The 18,145-nt window shown below is 57.1% G+C and overlaps 1 protein-coding gene across 1 annotated transcript; it reads left to right on the top strand.

Annotated features, from left to right (window-relative positions):
• Positions 1-1,228: 1,228 nt before the first annotated feature.
• Positions 1,229-13,967, top strand: MS4A10 (membrane spanning 4-domains A10). The gene is made up of 8 exons (XM_086679352.1): positions 1,229-1,371; positions 4,809-5,027; positions 5,477-5,596; positions 6,107-6,163; positions 7,791-7,922; positions 9,128-9,238; positions 11,046-11,173; positions 13,649-13,967. The coding sequence occupies exons 1-7, from the start codon at positions 1,336-1,338 to the stop codon at positions 11,154-11,156; spliced, it is 786 nt and encodes a 261-aa protein (XP_086535478.1). The 5' UTR covers positions 1,229-1,335; the 3' UTR covers positions 11,157-11,173; positions 13,649-13,967.
• The last annotated feature ends 4,178 nt before the right edge of the window (positions 13,968-18,145 follow it).

Raw genomic sequence — 18,145 nt, 5'->3', positions numbered from 1 at the left:
CTAGCAACGCCTTCCAGAGGTATTGTGATCCCCGCTTTGCAGAGGGAAAAACTGAGGCCCAGAGAGGTCAGATAATTCACCCGAGCTCTCACGGCTACAAAGTGGTAGAATCAGAGGTAACAAGATGCTCCTGACACGATCGGAGAAACCGGAATACTGACCAGACGTTTGACGCTCAGTAGGTAGCAAGGGCTGGGCCAGCGCAGCTCTCTCTGTGCCGCACGGGAGTCGTCGCAAAACCGTACTGCCCAGGGCTCCGCAGGGTCACCGCGCTGAGCTTCAGTGCAGCCCAGTGGGCACCAAAACCTCACATGCCTTAATTGTTTAGTTGTGACACAGGATCGTCGTCTTTTTAAATATTTTTTAATGTTGCAGATTCTGTGTCTCCCTCTCTCTCTGCTCCTGCCCTGCTCGCATTCTGTCTCTGTCTCTCAAAAAGCGAATAAATGTTAAAAATATATATATATTTAAAAAAAAAACAGGGGGGGTGCCTGGGTGCCTCAGTCAGTTGGGCGTCCGACTTCATCTCAGGTCATGATCTCACGTTTCGTGAGTTCGAGCCCCGCGTCAGGCTCTGTGCTGACAGCTCGGAGCCTGGCGCCCCGGGATCATAGTCTTTTTAAAGAGTCCTTATCTTTCAGAGATAAATCCTGCCATGTTTACACATGCAGCTGTGGGACCCCAGAGCACTGCTTCCCCGTGGGGAGGAGTGGGGGCAGATGGACAAGGTCAGCTACAAGCCCATGACCGCTGCAACCCAGGCAATGGTATGCGGGCGTTCACTGGACCATTTTCTCTACTTTTGGAAATGTCTGAAATTTTCCAAAGCTGGAAAGTTTTTTTTTTTTAACTTTGTTTATTTATTTATTGGGGGGGGGCAGAGAGAGAGGGAGAGAAAAGAATCCCAAGCAGGTTCTGCACGGTCAGCGCACAGCCGAATGAGGGACTCGAATGCACCAGCCGCGAGATCATGACCTGAGCCGAAATCAAGAGTCAGGCACCTAACCGACTGAGCCACCCAGGCCCCCAGAAAGATATTTTAAAAGGCTCAACCGTGACTCTATGAAGATTTACAACCTTCTTCACCCCATCTGTCCCGCATTGTAAACAGGTTAAGTTGATTTGCCGAAGGAAATCTGCAGCTGTAAAGAGGGTGCAAGGATTTCTACCTGCCTGGGTTTGGGGGGTGGGGAAGATGCTGACAGCTCACAGGCTGCTGGGCATGAAGCAGAAGGCGGGGCCAGGAGGGAAAGAATCCAAAGTCTAATGTCATAAAGATGTTCTGATCTTCTGCCATTGTCTCTGTGGGGCTGAGTCGGATCCAGAGGGCAGAGCATGGCCGGAAGCTCCCAGTGGAGGTCCCAGGGCCAGGTGAGTGGTCCCCTACAGCAGGAGTAAGGAGGGGAGTGTCTTCAGTCAGATTCTATAGAAGCAGAGCCTGAGGCAAGGCTTTTGTGCGACTGGTTTATGAGGGAGTGCGATGGGGAGAAGAGCAAAAATTAGGACGGGCAGGTGAACCAATCCAAGGACAGATGTGGTTTCAGCTGACCACTGGCTTCAGCCTGATCCCACGCCAGGGGTGCTTGGGAGCACAGGCTTGGTCCCGCCCTGAGGCAAAGGGACTGTCCTCTTATTCCCTGTGCCAGTCAGTCATTGACTGCAGATTGGGGGAGGGGTGTAACTAAACTCCCAGAAGGGAGCAGTTAGGAGCCCTTAGCACCAGCGATTACAGCAGCTGGCAAAGGGTGCCCCACCCCCCGGTAAATGGGGAGCGGGGGGCACCAACAGCATCTGCCCCAAGGAGGAACCCACTGCCTAGAACCCATCTGCCACCAGTCATTGACCATTAGAGGTGGGAAGGGCTGTAGCTGTTTCCATTCCAATCCCAGAAACTCTCTCTCCCTCTCTCTCTCTCTCTCTCTCTCACACACACACACACACACACACACAAATTATGAGAAAACAGAGCCCCAAAGAGGGGAATGGATTTGCCCAAGACCACGCAGGGCCAGTGCTAGAATCCAGGCCTCCTGACTCCACCCTAGAGTGGAGGCCTCCATTTCCTGCTGGCCCCTGGGCTCCTTGCTGGGGACTGTCCCCTTATACCAGCATGCTGTCCTGAAACACTAGGGGAAGCCGGCTTCCAGGAGCTGAAGGAACAAAGGGTACCTGGGCCCTGGCTGGCTTTCCTGGAAACGCCAGGTTGTCTGGGCCTTCGGGGCCTCAGCTGGCTGCGGGACAGGGGAGGGACCAAGGCCATCGCCCCCCTGGGTCTCTGGCTGCCCCCCACCCCCACCCCAATCAGCCCGTCTCCACCCAAGCAGCTCTGTACCAGGTTCTGGAGGAATGGGACACGGGGCGGGGGGCGGGGGCACGGAGAGGGGGGGCAATAGTGTGTAAGCCCTCTAAGGGCTCGTAGCCCACGCCCTCCTCAGAAAGTGGGAACCTCACAGCAGACAGACTGTCCCTCTGGTTCCCCCAAGTCCCGCCCTCAGCACCCCTCCCTCCCGGTGGCGGGACATCCCCGCAGCAGACCCCTGTCCCGAGAGAGAGTTGTTTGAAATTGGAAGTGGCACCTAGGGATCGCAGTCCAATCCCCACCCCGACCACACACGATATGCGCAGGAGAAAACCAAAGAGGGGGCAAAGAAGGCCAAAATCCCCTAGAACCAAATGTCTGCCAGTTTAAGGCCTCTCGGCCCAAAAGCGTTCCACACACAACAACTGTAGGGTCCGTGGACTACGAGAAAAAAGGTTCCACGGCCAATTCAGTGTGGGAAATGTCCTTAGTGTTAAAATCGGGTGCTCCCCTACAAGAATTCTCAGGCCCTCCGCTCTGCTAAAGAGGGCGAAGTTGATAACCAGGATTTCCCAGAATTTCCCTTCTGCTCCTTTTCTGTCCTTAACTGTGTTCCATGGAATACATCTTGAGAAGGGTTACTCTGCTTCCCTGAACACAACCCCCAAGTGGATATTTGAACCCTTCCCACTGCCACATTCTGGAAAGCGAAAGCCTAGCTACGAGGCGCACCTCCGGGGACCGGGGTCTCACGATCTCCCCGGACGACCCAGTCCGGCCGGGGGCATCTTCCTTCTTTCGTGCTCCCCAGTGGCGTCCAGGCTCAGCTCTAAGCCCCGCCTTCCTCTGGTACACCAGAGAAGTCTAGTCGCAGTGGGTGGCTGACTGGATAGGCCTCTGCCACCAGCTGCGCCCCCCACCCCGCGCCCCCACCGGTCCAGCTGGCTCTGTCGGAGGGGCTCTGCCCGAAATGCTGGGAATCGAGAGAACAAATCCCCAGACGTAGCTGGGTCAGGTCACCGAAGAGTCACATCATGATGTCGTGCATCATGGTGAATCTGGGCTCAGCTGCTGGGACCCCCAGCCTCTCCGCTGAATCGGGAACCAGGCCAACGGAGACATTTGTCAGAGGGCCCAGCAGCCAGGGCAGAGCAGTGGCATCCAACCACACAGAGACCCAAACCTCAGGCGCTTTCTTGCTGTGTGACTTCGGCCAAGGCCTCGGACCTCCCTGAGGCTTCGTGTCTTCGTTTACAGAATGGAGCCAACTTCCCGGGGACTGAGGCACGTCACGTAGCATGGAGCCCGTGCCCCCCGTCTGGCCCTTTGGCCCTTGGACACGGTCCCTTCCTTTCCTCCCCGTCTGGAATTTAGCTACCCGGGCCCCTTGTCCGTCCCAGCCTCCCCAAAGCTCTTTCCCCCTCCTGCTTCCCGCACCCCCACGGCAGGAAGCCTGCAAAAATGGGGGTGCTCAAGCAGCACCTCCTGAACTCATTCAGTTGGGATTAAAATTGAGAATTAAAATTGAGGGGAAGGCGCGCCCCCCCCCTTTCTTTTTACCAAAAAAGAGTAAGAACGGTCCACTTCCGTTACTTGTGAGTCCCATCCCCGTGGACAACTGTCTCCTACCTCGATTTCCATAAACTGGCTCCCCTCCCCTCTGCACCCCACCTCACTCCTGTTCTCCTGGGAAAGACCAGCTTTTCTCACTAAGTCCCCAGGCAGCCCCCAAGCCCCACGTGCCCCAGCATCCATCAGTATACAACATCGTGACCGGGACTCTCAGCAAGTGGTGATTTCAGTCCCCCGCAAGGTTTTCCCTCAACCTCTCTCTCACGCCTCTTAAAACATCCAGAACATTTCCTTTCATTCACTGAGGCAACAGTGTGTAAACGATTTAAGCGCACGCACTCGGGAGCCAGTCTGCCAGGCTTTGAGTCCCAGCCCAGTCATTTCCTGACTGTGTGACCTTGGGCAAGTGGCTTAACCTCTCTGGGCCTCATCTGCAACATGGAAACAAGCCCCAGGACTTCCCCAGAGGTTTGGGACAAGGATGACATCGGATAATGCATGTAAAGTGCTTACCCCACTGCCAAGAACGGAGAAAATGTTTGTAAATGTTGACTCACTGTTAAATATTGACTTCCTGGCTCAGCGTTGACCTATAGCAGGTCCTCAGCAGAAGTTTCCTTCCATCCTCTTTCCCATCAAGAGGAACCACCATCGCCAGTTTGGATGTGTTCTGTCTTGCAATGGCTGGGAATTTGACCCTTTCTTCTGCCCCAGAAGGAGCGGTGTCCCTGCAGTGCCACAGAGGCTATAAGCGGCCGGTCCTCCCCATCCCCAGAAGCCAGGTTATTCCAGGTCAAACCAAGTTCAGGGGTTACTGAGCAGGGCAGACTGTTCTGGAAGGCCCTGGCCCGGAGAACAGAGGTGACACCGAGTCTGACCGGACATAAGCCCCAGAAATGAGATGCGTTCTGCCCCAGCCTCTCTCCCTCATCCGCAGCTAAGGTCCTTGGCCCAAGTCCTGGCAGCAGAAGGCTATGGAGTGGCCACAATTATTCCCAGATCGGAAGTGAGGGAGCTCCCGCCATGGCAGACCCCCAGCCCAACACAGCCCGGCCAGAGATACCTGCCCCAGGAGCCGAGCCCACCGGGCTTCCTGCCTCCAGCCTGGCACCAGCAGAAGCCCAGGAAGAGGAGCAGCCTTCTCAAGGAGCTGGGCGTGAGTGCCCACTTCCTGGGGCCCTGGAAGTGGGGGAGGGGGACACCCGGGGAGCCCCGAGGAGGGAGGGAGAGAGGAGAGCCTCCAGCTGCCCTGCTTCACACTCCTGCTCGGATTGAAAACAAAATGCCACCGAGGGGTGGGAGAGGCTGTCTACACCTGCACCAGCACTGGCTCCGTGTCACTCACAGCAAGTCCTCAACAGAAGTCTCTCCCCTTCCCTTCTCTTCCGTCCCCTCCCCCCGCCCCCCCTCACCCCCGCCCTGGGAGGCCCCAGCAGCACCACAGGCGGAGGGACAATTACTGGATTCCCTCTCCAAGGGGCCAGTCCTTCCCCGTAGACCCACCAGGATCCCTTAGAAGGTGGGCAGCGGGCTGGGATCAGCCAGCTGGCGCAGGGCACCAGCGGGTCCCCCCAGCAGTGGCTGCCTGTTCCCTCCCGCCCCCAGGCCTTCCATGTTGTCATCGCTCTGCTGCACTTGTTCTTTGGGACTTACCTGGTCTCTACTGTCACGGATCTTCACCTGGTGGTGCTGAAGTCTTGGTATCCGTTCTGGGGGGCTGCCTCTGTGAGTAGGTACCAAAACACGGGCCGGATGTGGGGGTCTGTGGGCAGGCCTGGGGGACCCCGGCATTGGGGGCTGGACGTAGGTGGGTCAAAATGAGCTACTGGGGGGGGGGAGCGTGTGCCCACCCCTTTCTCCAGCCTCCCTGCCGCTGCTTCTGTCCTCTCAGCCCCTCCCAGGAGGCCCCTTCAGGCCTGCATCCCAGGGGAGCACTCCCGGGCTGTCTGCACACTCCCCTAACCCGACACACGCATCGGCAGGAGGGCTAGCACGAGCTGGGGACTTGGGAGGGGTCGGGAGGCACCGGGCACAGCTGCATCCCCGGTGTGGGGGCTCGGGTGCACAGGGGAGACCAGCATGGCCAGGGCAGGTCCAGGATGGGCCACGTGGTGGGCAGGGGGAGCTCCTTGCCACCAGAGCTCGGCTTTCTCAGACAGTAGCCAGAAGAGAGCGAATTTGTGGGTTTCAGGGGACCCCGACCTCCCTCATGACTGTTGCCAATCTGGCCTGCAGTTTCTCATTTCAGGGATCTTGGTGATAACGACGGACATGGTCTCGAACACTTATCTGGTGAGTGGAAACAGTGAGGTCACTCCCTCCCGTCCCAGTCCCCAGTCCTCCCCGGGTCAGCTCTGTGAAGGGCGTCCGTGTGGAGTACAGATTCAGGAAGCCGTTCTCTGGGATTCGCTGGGAGCAGGCACGAGTCTTCCCGACAGCAGAAGGGTCCCCGGGGCCCCGAGGTCCGCCCCTCCCCCACTGCCCTTCCTGGGCCCCAGTTCTGTCCTCACGTCCGGCCCGTCTGGCCTCATGTCTGCACACCGCGGCCCGACCCGTTGTTCCGCAGTGCAAGTCTGACCCCACCCCTCCGTGGCTGTCCACCTCCTTGGTTCCCAGGAGCCCCTGCTTGCCTCCAATAGCAGCAAGTCCACGAGGCCTGCGGGCCCTGGCCCGCTTTCTATCTGCTTCTCATCTCCAGAGACACCACCGGCCAGACAGGACTCTGTCCTCCTCTGTGCCACCCTGTCCGCGGCCTGAGAACTTTGCCCGCTCCGGGTGGCACATTCTCACCCCGCTCTGGCTCACTCCTGATCATTCTTCAAAACTCAGCCTCCGTGCCCTGTCCTCCTGGTAGTCTTTCCCCACCTGCTATGGCTGGCTTCTGTATCCCCACAGCTTGTTGGACTTACCTGTCTTCTCATCTCTCTGCGGTACACTAAACCGTGGGGTATCTGAGCACCTTTCTAGGCACAGGTGGGCTGGAGCAGCCCGGGGTGGCCCGAGTGGGCCCAGAGTAAACACCGACACAAGACTGGCCAGATGGACAGACATCGGTGACAGAAGGACCCTTCCTACCCCCTCCTACTTCATGGCCTCAGCCCACCTTCTGCCCCACAAGCCCTGGCCTGGCCCACATTTGTGCCCTTCCGGCCAGGCTGGGCTGGGGCTATCCCTTTGCCTTCTCAAGACGCATAGATAACAGGGCAGTGTGCTGCCATTTACCCACAGAGGCAGGGGATGCATGGCAAAAACCTGCCATTCCTCCTGGGCTGGGCCCCTTTCAGAACCAGAAGGCTCCCCCTTCCTACGCCTGGGCAGAGGGAGGCTTTACTGCAGGGACGTCCGTTCTGGTACAAGTTGGAGTTTCCATATGTTCACACTCTGTCCATTACAAGGGTTTGCTCTTGATAAGAGGCTCTTGGAATCGTGTTTAACCCAAGACAGTGAGGAATGGGGACATTTCAGGGACCGTGGCGGGTGGGGACGGAGGCAGACCCAGAGTGTGTGAGCGTGGGGCACCTTTGGGGCTCCTCCTGCTCTAGCCTATGGAGGGGGGGGGATTGGTAAGGGGCCATTTGGACGTCCAGTGCCCTGACCAGGTGACATATTTGACGCCAGGATGGTCAAAACCAGCTTGGAGAGGGAGACAGTGGTGGGAACATCCCCCTTCAGTACAAAGTCTGTGGGTCGGGAAGCAGCCCTTGGGTTCCCCCAATCCTGTCCCATAGAAGGTGAAAGCCACCTGGGGCCTCCCCGGTGGTCAGCTATCTCAGAAAGTCACATTTAAATGAGGAGCCTCGGGTCCAGAGACAGGCAGAGTCTTTCCTGAGGCCACGGAGCAAGCACCTGGCAGGCCTAGACACAGGGCCTAGATCTGGGTCTCTAACTTTTGGGCGACGGTTGTGACTTTTGCTTGTAGAAGATACTTTGCCTGACAGCACACGGCGTCAGCTTCTTCTGCGTGCTAGCGGGCCTCTTTGTCATTGCCAAAGATCTCTTTCTGGAGAGGACGTTTGATTTCCCGATCTGGACCCCGTACCCCAACAGCACAGTGAGTGCCCCAGCCCCGAGGGTCCCCTGACTCCCAGGAAGGTGCGGCCTTGGGCTTGGCCAGGAGGATGCTTCTGGCTCTCAGGAAACCTTCCAGAGCCCAGGCACCAGAGCTGAAACCCTCGGCCAATCTGTTCCCAGCCCGTCCCTCCTGAGGCATGGGGCAAAGGGGGGATGCTGGCTTCTCACTGGTCAGCAGCAGGGAGCTGTGGGAGGCCTCAGGTCACTGAGTCCGAGCCCACTGTTGCAGGTAGGGGACCTGAGGCCCAGGAGGGAGAGGGGCCCGTGTGAGGCTGAGCAGCAAATTCAGGACCCCCTTCTAGAACGGCCAATTCCCTGGTCAAGGCTCTGTAAACGACATAGCCCCAGTGACCCCACTATGGGTGAGCCTCTCAGCAGCCCTGCAGAGCAGGCTGAGTCTACTTCATTACCCCCGTTTTAGGGGAGTGAACACTGAGGTCCAGAGAAGTTAAATTCATAGACCGAGGCCACACAGCAAGTGTCAGGGGTGCAGCGAGGCCTCAAAGCTGGGCCTACAACTCCGAGCCCAGGGCCCTTTCAGCACAGCGTGGGGCCCCTGGAGCAGAAGGTGGGCCCGACACTCCACGTGGTGGCTGCTGGCCTCTGGGCCAGGTCCCTGACCACGGTGGTGGGGGGCTGGTCCTTATCGAGCTCCCCCATGCACACGCATGTGCAGGCACACAGGCAGGCCTACTCACACAGACACACACAGACACACACACACACACACACACACACACACACACACTCCCCATCCACACGCTCGTGCCCTGTGAGATGTCCCAGCTGCTTGGTGGTCCTAAGCCCAGCTTCCCCCGCCCCAACAATAAAAGGCGCTCCTTCTCTCTGAGCCTCAGTGTCCCCATCTAAGTGGGGCTGGATGAGATGGCACTTAAGGCCACCTGCGGTGCCACCAGAGGCCCACAAGATTCTCCAGCCTTCCAACATCAGACAAATAAATGCTCGCTGAGGACCCACAGATGCCGGGAGGTGGGCGTAGAGCAGCGCCTAAGAAGGACCCAGTCCCGGCCCCGCGGAGTCCCACCCGCCCTCCCCCAGGCACACCTGGCGGCGGAAGCCCTTGCTGCCCCCTGTTGGCTGGGTCTGACCCCGACTGCGCCAGCCTGAGGGGTGCAGATACCCAGGAGGCCTCTCTCCGTCTCCCTCTCCCCCCCTCCCCTCCAGGTCTACATCCAGAGGCTGGAGCTGGCTCTGCTCTGCTTCTCCTTCCTGGAGTTCTTCCTGCTGAGCTCCACGGCCGTCATAGTCTGCAGGGCTGGCCGCCGGTCTGCAGAGGTGAGGCCCTCCAGAGACGGGTGGGGACATGAGGTTTAGGAAGGGGAGGGGGCAGGCAGGGGTGTCGCTGAGGATTTACTCAGTGGGGGCCACAGACAGAGGCGGGACCACAGTCCAGCCGGGGAGACAAGTCAGGGGGGAGCAAAGGCTGATTGAAGGTGAAAATTGCAGAGTCACTGAGGAGAAAACATCTGTGGGCCAGGGAGCTGTCACAGGGAGATGGCTGGAGGCTGGGCAGGATCCCGACTTGCAGGCAGGGTGGGAGCAGGGACCTCCAGCAGAGAGAAAGTCATGGACACTGGCTTGGGGCCAGGAAGGGGAAGGCCAGGAGAGCTATAGCATGTTGTGGGGTTTGGCTGTGGAGGGTGTAACTGAGGCGGGATGGGGGGGGGCGGGTTCCTAGGAGACTGAGCATTTCAAGCTACAGGCAATCCCGTTATGAGCACTTTAGAAAAACATGACTTGAAGATTAACACACACACACACACACACACACACACACACACACACAACCAAAAACCCATACCGTGATTTAGCTTAATCTTCTCAACAGCCCTTGGAGGTAGGTAGTTACTTCCCCATTCTTAACATCAATAAACTGAGGCTTAGAGAGTTTCCTTCACTTCCTAAGGTCAGTCAGCCCGTAAGGAAATCCAGGAATCAGTCCGAGGTGTGTCCACCCCATGGCCAAGTGCTGGTCCGCCTGCAGGGGGGGACGGCAGAACGGCAGGCTGGGGCCAGGTACATTCTGGAATAGATTAGCTTTGCCCCACGCCGGTGACCCTGACCCTGACCAGAGGTGATTTTCCTAGGCTCATTTCTTTAAAGGAAAAAAGTTCCCATTATAATCTGAACTTTCCGAACACTAAAAACATGTGATCCCGGCGATCCTTCGAGTTCGACACTCGGAGCGATTTCTTGTTAGTGCCATCCGTTTTTCGGGTTTTCACCTGGCACAGATAGGATCGTGTGGCCCTGAGCTTTACCAAACCCCCTCTGGTTGTCCCAGTTACTGCCTGGCTGGCTGGCAGGAAGTCTTCTCGTTAAGACATCAGAGAGCTGGAAGGGGCCTTGAGTCACTGAGGCCAACCCCACCCTACAGGATGGGGACACCGAGGCCCCCTCCCCGGCTGGGGGAATTCACAGTCACCGCTCCCGGATATCAGCATCTGCCGTGTGCTGGGCACTGTGCTAAACACTGCAGGCGACTCTCTTGGTTGCTCATTGCCGTGGCCACAAATTATCACTAATTCTGCTTACGCATATGGAAGAGGAAGCAGGAGGCTCAGCAGGGTTAAGTGACTCCCCACTGTCACACGCGGTGAGTGGCCAAGCTGGCCCTCCCCCACACGCCTCCGTGCCCCCCTCTGTCTGAGAGAATGGCTCCGGGCACAGGCTTTGCAGCACCCTGGTCACAAACGAGTGGTGAGGACAGGACAGCAGTCACCGGGGACACTGCCAGCGTGGCCCCTGGAACGTGTTCTGGCGAGGAGGGACCCTGGCAAATCAGCTGGTTCAGCCCCATCAGGGAAGCCTACGGGGCAAGTGATTTGCCCAAGGTCACCTGCACACTAGTAACAGGCTCAGAACCAGGGGCCAGTCCCCCTCTCCCTGCTCCCTCCTCGACCACAAGAAGGCGGAGAGAGAGGCACACACTGGCCTTCTGGAAGTCCCTCCATCGTCTCTCAAGCCTCGGTTTCCCCATCTTTGGGGGATCCTTGAGCACGTAAGCCTGTGGATAAGTGCTTTGTGAATGGCCACTCACTCCCCAACTGTAGCAGCAGGGACGGTGGCTTCTCTTTTGCAGGAAGGTGACTTATCCTTTGCTCCGGACACATCGTCGTGGGGGCTCCGGGGGCCACCGATGAGTCCTCCACCAGCCTATGGGGATGTGACTATGACTTGGGGTGACATGTAAGACGAGCCAGAGCAGAGGTGAGGAGGCCCCGGGCTCCCCAAACTGTCAGAATTCACCGCCTCCCCCCGGGTCCCTTCTCCCTGCACAGTTCCGAAGAGGCGGTTGCCAGAAAGGGGCAAACGGGGCTATTGCTAGACATGTCTGCCCCGTGCTGGTGGCCGAGGTAGAGGCGGCCCCCATGCCCGCAGGCCCAGAAGGGACCCCCGGGCCCCACCCCCTGTAACATGTCAGCTTCTCAGCTGGACCAGAGCACGGCCAGGTCCTACCCACCCAGGAACAGACCCCAGCCCCCACTCCACCCCTCTACCCTCCCTGTCCGCTGCCCTCCAGTCACTGGCGGACACACGGGGAGCTCGTCCACGGGGGGGCGTGGGGCGAGTCACAGAAGGGAGCCTCAGAGCCCAGGGAGGCCTGGCCTCCAGACTCAACCCACCGTGAGGTCTCTGGGGGAGCGTGGGTCTGAATCCCTGGATCGGGGGTGGGCGCAGCCGGGGCCTCGAGTCGAATGGAAATGGGGCCCAGTTCTCCCCCACAAACGGTTAACGCATCTCCCTGCCTCCCTGGGCCTCAGTGTCTCCACCTGTACTCTGAGGGAGAGGTAGATGATGGGACCTGGGCCTCGCAGCTGGAAAGCTCAGATAGGAGTCAGGTTCGGGATTCCAGCCGTGATATCCAAGGCTGTGAGTGAGGCTTCAGGTCCCAGGTCCACACCGGCTGGCGCCGCGGAGTAAGCCAAGCAAGGGAGAACCGCCTTCTCCGTTCCTGAATGTAGCCTTCCCGGGACAGTCTGTGATTCCTGCGATTTCCGGACTGTATTCTATTCCCCTCATGTTTCCATAAAGTGATTTTTCTTTTCGCCGCGCATTATCGTCGAGGGGAACTTTGTGTCAGCAACACACAGGAAGCCGATACGTTTCCACGAAAAGAAGCAAAGCACAAAAATGATGGAAACGCTGCAAACATAAGAGGAAACTCGCTTGCCACCCCACGCGGTGATCTCAGCACCTGCTTCTCTGCCTCTCACCACCCCGGCTTCCCTGAGGCTCCACAGACACTGAGCCACCCCCTTACCCTTCCTCTGCCTGGACTCTTCCCTGGAGAATCACGGCACTCACTCTGCCCAGTAGAGACGGGGCTTCTGACTCTGGGCCACAGCTCATGTCATTTGCCCCTCCCATCAATCTGTGGTGTAGGTTCTGTCACTATCCCCGTGACACGCAGGCTCAGAGATGTTAAGCAGGCTTCCCGAAGGCACCCAGCTGGTAAGCAGTAGAGCCCAGATTCGGACCCGAGCACCCTGACTCCACGCTGATGGCGCCCAGACGTGGCGACAGGATGGCCCCTGCTCTCCAGGAGTGCTACTCTCACTGGTCAGATGAGACGTGCCTGTACGACAGCCACCACAGTCCACACGGCAAAGTCAGCCCTCAAAGTTCACGGGAACCCCGTCTTCCCAGATGGGTCGTTTGCCGTGTGGCAGCCCAGGTTCGCAGCTGTCCGGGATCGCAGTCCTACAAAACCCCACGGTGCAGCGATGCCCTCGGGGTCCCCGAGCCTCGCACTGAATATTCCCGGGGTTCAAGGTTGTCTGAATTCTGTCGTCACTTCCCTTGTTGCCACTCCTGGCTGTCACCTCTGGTCTCAGTTAGTGACTTGCCGGTAACCTCTGGTCTCTGCTTCTGTTCTGCTGCGTCTGCGGGTCACAGCTGGCTTTGGAGAAGAATGTCAAACGTAAGTCCCTGGCCTTGGACGGAGCATCAGAGGGCCCAAAGCCATGCCGATGTGTGGGACAAACGGTTAGGACAAAGAATCCGAAGAAAAGAACCTCAAAGCCTGGCTGTCTGGAGATCCCGGGTGCAAATTTCTGCTCGGGCGGTCGCTTCCTCTGTGACCTTGACCCGGCCCCATCCCCTTACAGGGCCTCAGTTTCCTCGTCTGTAAAATGGGATGTTGTACTGGACCGGTGGTTTCGTTTCAACCAATCTATGAAAAGGAGAGTAGAGCGACTCAACTAGGGTGTCAGGTTAGCACGCTTGCTTCCTCTTTCTCCATGTGTATCCGTCTCGTGCACGCACGTCCACACCCAGGCACCCTTGCATCTCCGTGTAAGCCTTTGTGTGGAACCATCCGGAAGTGGCAGACACCAGGACCCTCCGTCCCCAGATTCTTCTACCGGCATTTCTTCCTGAGAATGTGAGCATTCTGCATAATCACAATAGTATTATCACAGTAAGAAAATTAAAGATGATTCCAGGGTGGGGCGCCTGGCTGGCTCAGTCAGTTAAGCATCCGACTCTTGACCTCGGCCCACGTCGCGGCCTCGCAGCTCGTGACTTCAAACTCCACGTCGGGCTCGGCACTGGTGGCGAGGAGCCTGCTTGGAATTCTGTCTCTCCTTCTCTCTGCCCTTCCCCCTCTTGTTCTCTCTCTCTCTCCCTCCCTTTCTCAAAATAAATAAATAAACATAATTTTTTTTTTTTTTTTAATTCCAGGGCGCCTAGGTGGCTCAGTCAGTTGAGCGTCTGACTTCGGGCCAGGTCGTGATCTCACGGTTTGTGGGTTCAAACCCCGCATCAGGCTCTCTGCTGTCAGCTCAGAGATCCTCTGTGCCCACCCTGCCCCTCCCCCCTCTCAAAAATAAATAAACATTAAAAAAAATCTGGGGGGCGCCTGGGTGGCTCCGTCGGTTAAGCATCTGACTTCGGCTCAGGTCATGATCTCGCGGTTCGTGGGTTCGAGCCCCACGTCGGGCTCTGTCCTGACAGCTCGGAGCCTGGAGCCTATTTCGGATTCTGTGGCTCCCTCTCTCTCTGCCCCTCCCCTGCTCGTGTTCTGTTGTTCTCTGTCTCTCAATAATAAATAAATGTTAAAAAAAAATTTTTTTTAATTTTTTTTTTACGGAGACCCTGTCCATATTTGAATTCCCCCCATGGTCCCAAAAATGTCCTTTACTGTACTTCAGGTTAAACCTGGACCCAGTCAAGTTTCATGCATTATATTTGTCACATCACTTTGTTGTTTTTTTTTTTCATCTAGAACAATCCTCCCACGTTTTTCTCATGACAGGGGCTTTTTGAAAAGAACAGCTGTCTGTGGAGCGTCTGTTTTTTTCCTCACAGTGTCCTTCCCTTGCCCCCCATCCTCCCCTTTCTTGTCACCTGGCAGTGATCCGGAGGCCTGGGTCGATGCAGGGTGAACATTGAACGTTGGGGAGAACTCCCCAGGGGTGGTGCGGGGCCTTCTCGCTGCGTCATGTCCCGAACCCGGGAACCTGCTTGTCCCTTGGTTAGTAATCCCGGGCATGGGGGTCACTGTCATAGCTTGCCACTGCCACTGTCATTTTTTTTTAATATTTTTTTAACGTTTATTCACTTTTTGAGAGACAGAGACAGAGTAGGAGCAGGGCAGGAGCAGAGAGAGAGAGGGAGACACAGAATCCAAAGCAGGCTTCAGGCTCCGAGCTGCCAGCCCAGAGCCCGAGGCGGGGCTCGAACCCACGAACCGTGAGATCGTGACCTGAGCCGAAGTCGGACGCTTAACTGACAGAGCCACCCAGGCGCCCCAACCACTGTCATTTTCTATACCTGCTTTTCCTACAGAGTTGTTGTTGTTGTTGTTTTTAAGAAAGCAAAACAGGTCACATCACTTATCAGAGGAAAATGTCGAAGTTGGTCTTTCTGTAAGAGCTGAATGTCTAGTATACGAAATTCTCAAATGTCGCAAACACTAACTCGACAGTCTTAGATCGAGTACAGTGATGTAAACTCATTCTTTCTTCTTAAAATTTCTTCATTATCATATATACCATGTGTAAATGAAGGGAAATTGGAAATGCTCCCAGGGCTCATACGATTACCAAACCCCAAAAGGGATTCATGAGCCTAGCGGCCGGGGGGGGGGGGGGGGGGGGGACAGCGGCCTCGATGACCCTCAGGGCCTCAGCGAGCTCTAGAACTTTAGAGTTCCGCGACAGTGAGCCAGCAGAAAAGGTGTCACGGCCTACAGCTGGCCTCAAGATGCCGCTGCTTAGAGATGTCAGTTCAGTGGTCTTGGGGCAAATAAACCAGAGTGCTCTGTCCCCCGGGTCCCCATGGGGAGTGAGGCCTTCCCCTCCCCAGTGAGGACACCGCCGACCACCCCTGAGCCTGGGGAGGGACCAGCTCAGGTGGGTTCCTGAGAAATGAGCACACACAGAGTCGTGCATGTCCTGGTCAGGGCAGGGGAGATCACGGCGCTCGGGGGGGATAGAAAGTCACTGCAGTAACAACTTCCTGTACCACTGACTCCTCATGGAACTGAGCCTCCACTTTCTCATCTGTAGAATGGGAATGGCGCTTCCTCCCCCCACCGAGTGGTAGTGAGGGTCAGAGAAAGTACCAACTCAGTGTTCCCCGAAGCGTGAGACACGGCGGGGAACGGTGTGGGAGACAAGAACATGGTGATAAAGAACATCAGTGCGCGTGTGGAGGGAGGAGTCCCCTTTTCAATCTCCTTCAATCTCTTGGATTTCTTTTGGGAGAAAGTCTCCGTTTTGGGACTGCTGTGTCGTTAACTAACACCAGCTAATGTCCCTTCACGGGGAGACAGCAGACCTCGGGCAGCGAGCATCATCGCATTGGAAAAAAAGATTATAAAAAGGAAGTCCACCCGAAGAGGCCCGTTAAATAATGGTACAAGGCACAGAGAGATCCATAAAAATTGCGAAGGTAGAGCTTGAATGACCGACGTCTGAGAAGCAAGGAAAGCGGACCTGCCCTCCCCACCCCGTTCACAAGAAGGAAGCGGGTTTGCACCCTGCGGCCGAGCTGAGAAGCTTACTCGGACCCTCGAACCTGATTCGACCTCCTGGTCTCGTGGAACTTTTGCACTGGAAGAATCTTCATGGGTGATCTCCCTAACCCCTCGTGTGGAGAAACTGAGGCCCGGGTGTCTGAAAGGTGACCTAGCAGGCCCTAGACTAAGATGGGGCTGGAGCCCGGGTCTCGTGCCGTCGCCTCACTACCCATGACGTGCCCCCCACCCCCACCCCCAGCCCCACCTTCCCTGGGAGTCTGGGGAATGAGTCCAGCAACGACAGCCCCCGGGCCTCTCTGGGGTGGAGACGGGCACGAACCATCGCACAAAGAAATGTGCAGCTGCTGTAAGGGGAACAGGTGTGGTGAGGACTGTGCTAGGGACCCGATCCGGAACACCTCCGGGGTGAGGCAGAGAAGGCATGAGCGGACCTTTCTTCCAGGCCACAGCCTGGAGCTTACCCGCTGGGCTCCACCCCCCCGCCCCGCCCCCAGGGCTGCGACCAGACCATCTGCCCCTCTGCCTCCCCACTGCTTCCGCCCTCCTGGTGCCTTGCATGCATTCAGTAGCAAACGGCCTACTGTGCGCCAGGCCCCTGCCCATCGGACCTGTCAGCACTCCGCCAGAGTCAGAACCAGGGGGAGTCACACACTGAGATTTGCTGCAAGGCATTGGCTGCCGTGGTTGTGGGGGCCGGGCAGGCAGGTGTATCCTGGGCGCAGCAGACACCGGGGGGGGGGGGGGGGGGGGGGGGGGCGTGCTGGATCTCGGGGGGGCCCCGCCCGAAGCCGCCCTCCACCACGAGAGTCTCTCCTTCGTAAGGGAAGCTCCACTTCTATTCTCTGAGCCTTCCACTGATTGAATCAGGCCCACCCAGGTTATCTAGGAAACTCTCCCTCACATAAAGCCGGTTGATTGATTATGGATCCAATCACATCTACAAAATACTTTCACAGAAACCCCTAGACTGGTGTTTGAATACGTGGGAACTTAAAGAGAGGCAAAAAGGCCCCTCTGCCAGGTAGCTCCCGGGAATGGAAGTAAACACAGGACCAGCAGGACAGGGTGTCAGGGGAACGTGGGGGCGGGGCGCTCAGGGAATCCCTGCAGGAGGGTTGGGTGCCTGAGCTGGGCCTCCAAGGCAGGAACAGTGCCCTAATATGGGGAACAGCATGGACAAAGGCACGGGATGAGGGAAGCAGGAAACAGTTATAAAATTACAAATGGAGGGGGGTCGGGGCGCCTGGGTGGCTCAGTCGGTTGAGCGTCCGACTTTGGTTCAGGTCATGATCTCGTGGTCCGTGAGTTCGAGCCCCGAGTCGGGCTCTGTGCTGACAGCTCAGAGCCCAGATCCTGCTTCGGATTCTGTCTCCCTCTCTCTCTCACCCTTCCCCATTCATGCTCTATCTCTCTCTGTCTCAAAAATAAATAAACATTAAAAAAATTTTTTTTACAAATGGAGGGGAGGTGCCTGGGTGGCGCAGTCAGTTGAGCGTCCGACTTCAGCCAGGTCACGATCTCGAGATCCGGGAGTTCGAACCCCGCGTCAGGCTCTGGGCTGATGGCTCAGAGCCTGGAGCCTGTTTCCGATTCTGTGTCTCCCTCTCTCTCTGCCCCTCCCCCGTTCATGCTCTGTCTCTCTCTGTCCCAAAAATAAATAAACGTTGAAAAAAAAATGAAAAAAAAAAAAAAACAAATGGAGGGGGCACCTGGGTGGCTCAGCCAGTCAAGCGTCCGACTCAGGTCCTGATCTCTAGGTTTCGTGAGTTCAAGCCCTGAGTCAGGCTCTGCGCTGGCAACACGGAGCCTGCCTGGGGTTCTCTCTCTCTCTTTCCCTCTCTCTCTGTTCTCCCCTACTCGTGCTGCCTCTGTCTCTCTCAAAATAAATAAATAAACTTGAAAAAAAGAAAAAGAAATTACAAATGGAGTTTCCAAATACAGAAAAGAACCTCTCCACACGGGAGTTAAGCATCCACAGACAGCAGGTAAGATAAAAAGCGTTGCAGTGGCCTGAAGGTCTGCGCCATCCCCCCCACCCCGCCCCAGACTCCTATGCGGAAACCCCAGTCCCCCCGTGTGGCGGTGTTAGGAGGTGGGGCCTCCGGGAGGAAGTTAGGTCGCGAGGGTGGGGTCCTCGTGACTGGGATTCGTGCCCTCGGAAGAGGCAGGGGAGAGCTCGCTCCCGTCTCTGCTCT

This window comes from Puma concolor, chromosome D1, assembly GCF_028749965.1.
Source record: "Puma concolor isolate L17-30 chromosome D1, mPumCon1.1.hap2, whole genome shotgun sequence".
Classification (NCBI taxonomy): domain Eukaryota; kingdom Metazoa; phylum Chordata; class Mammalia; order Carnivora; family Felidae; genus Puma; species Puma concolor.
Note: the sequence above shows the minus strand (reverse complement) of the source record. Positions and strands in the feature narration are given on the sequence as shown.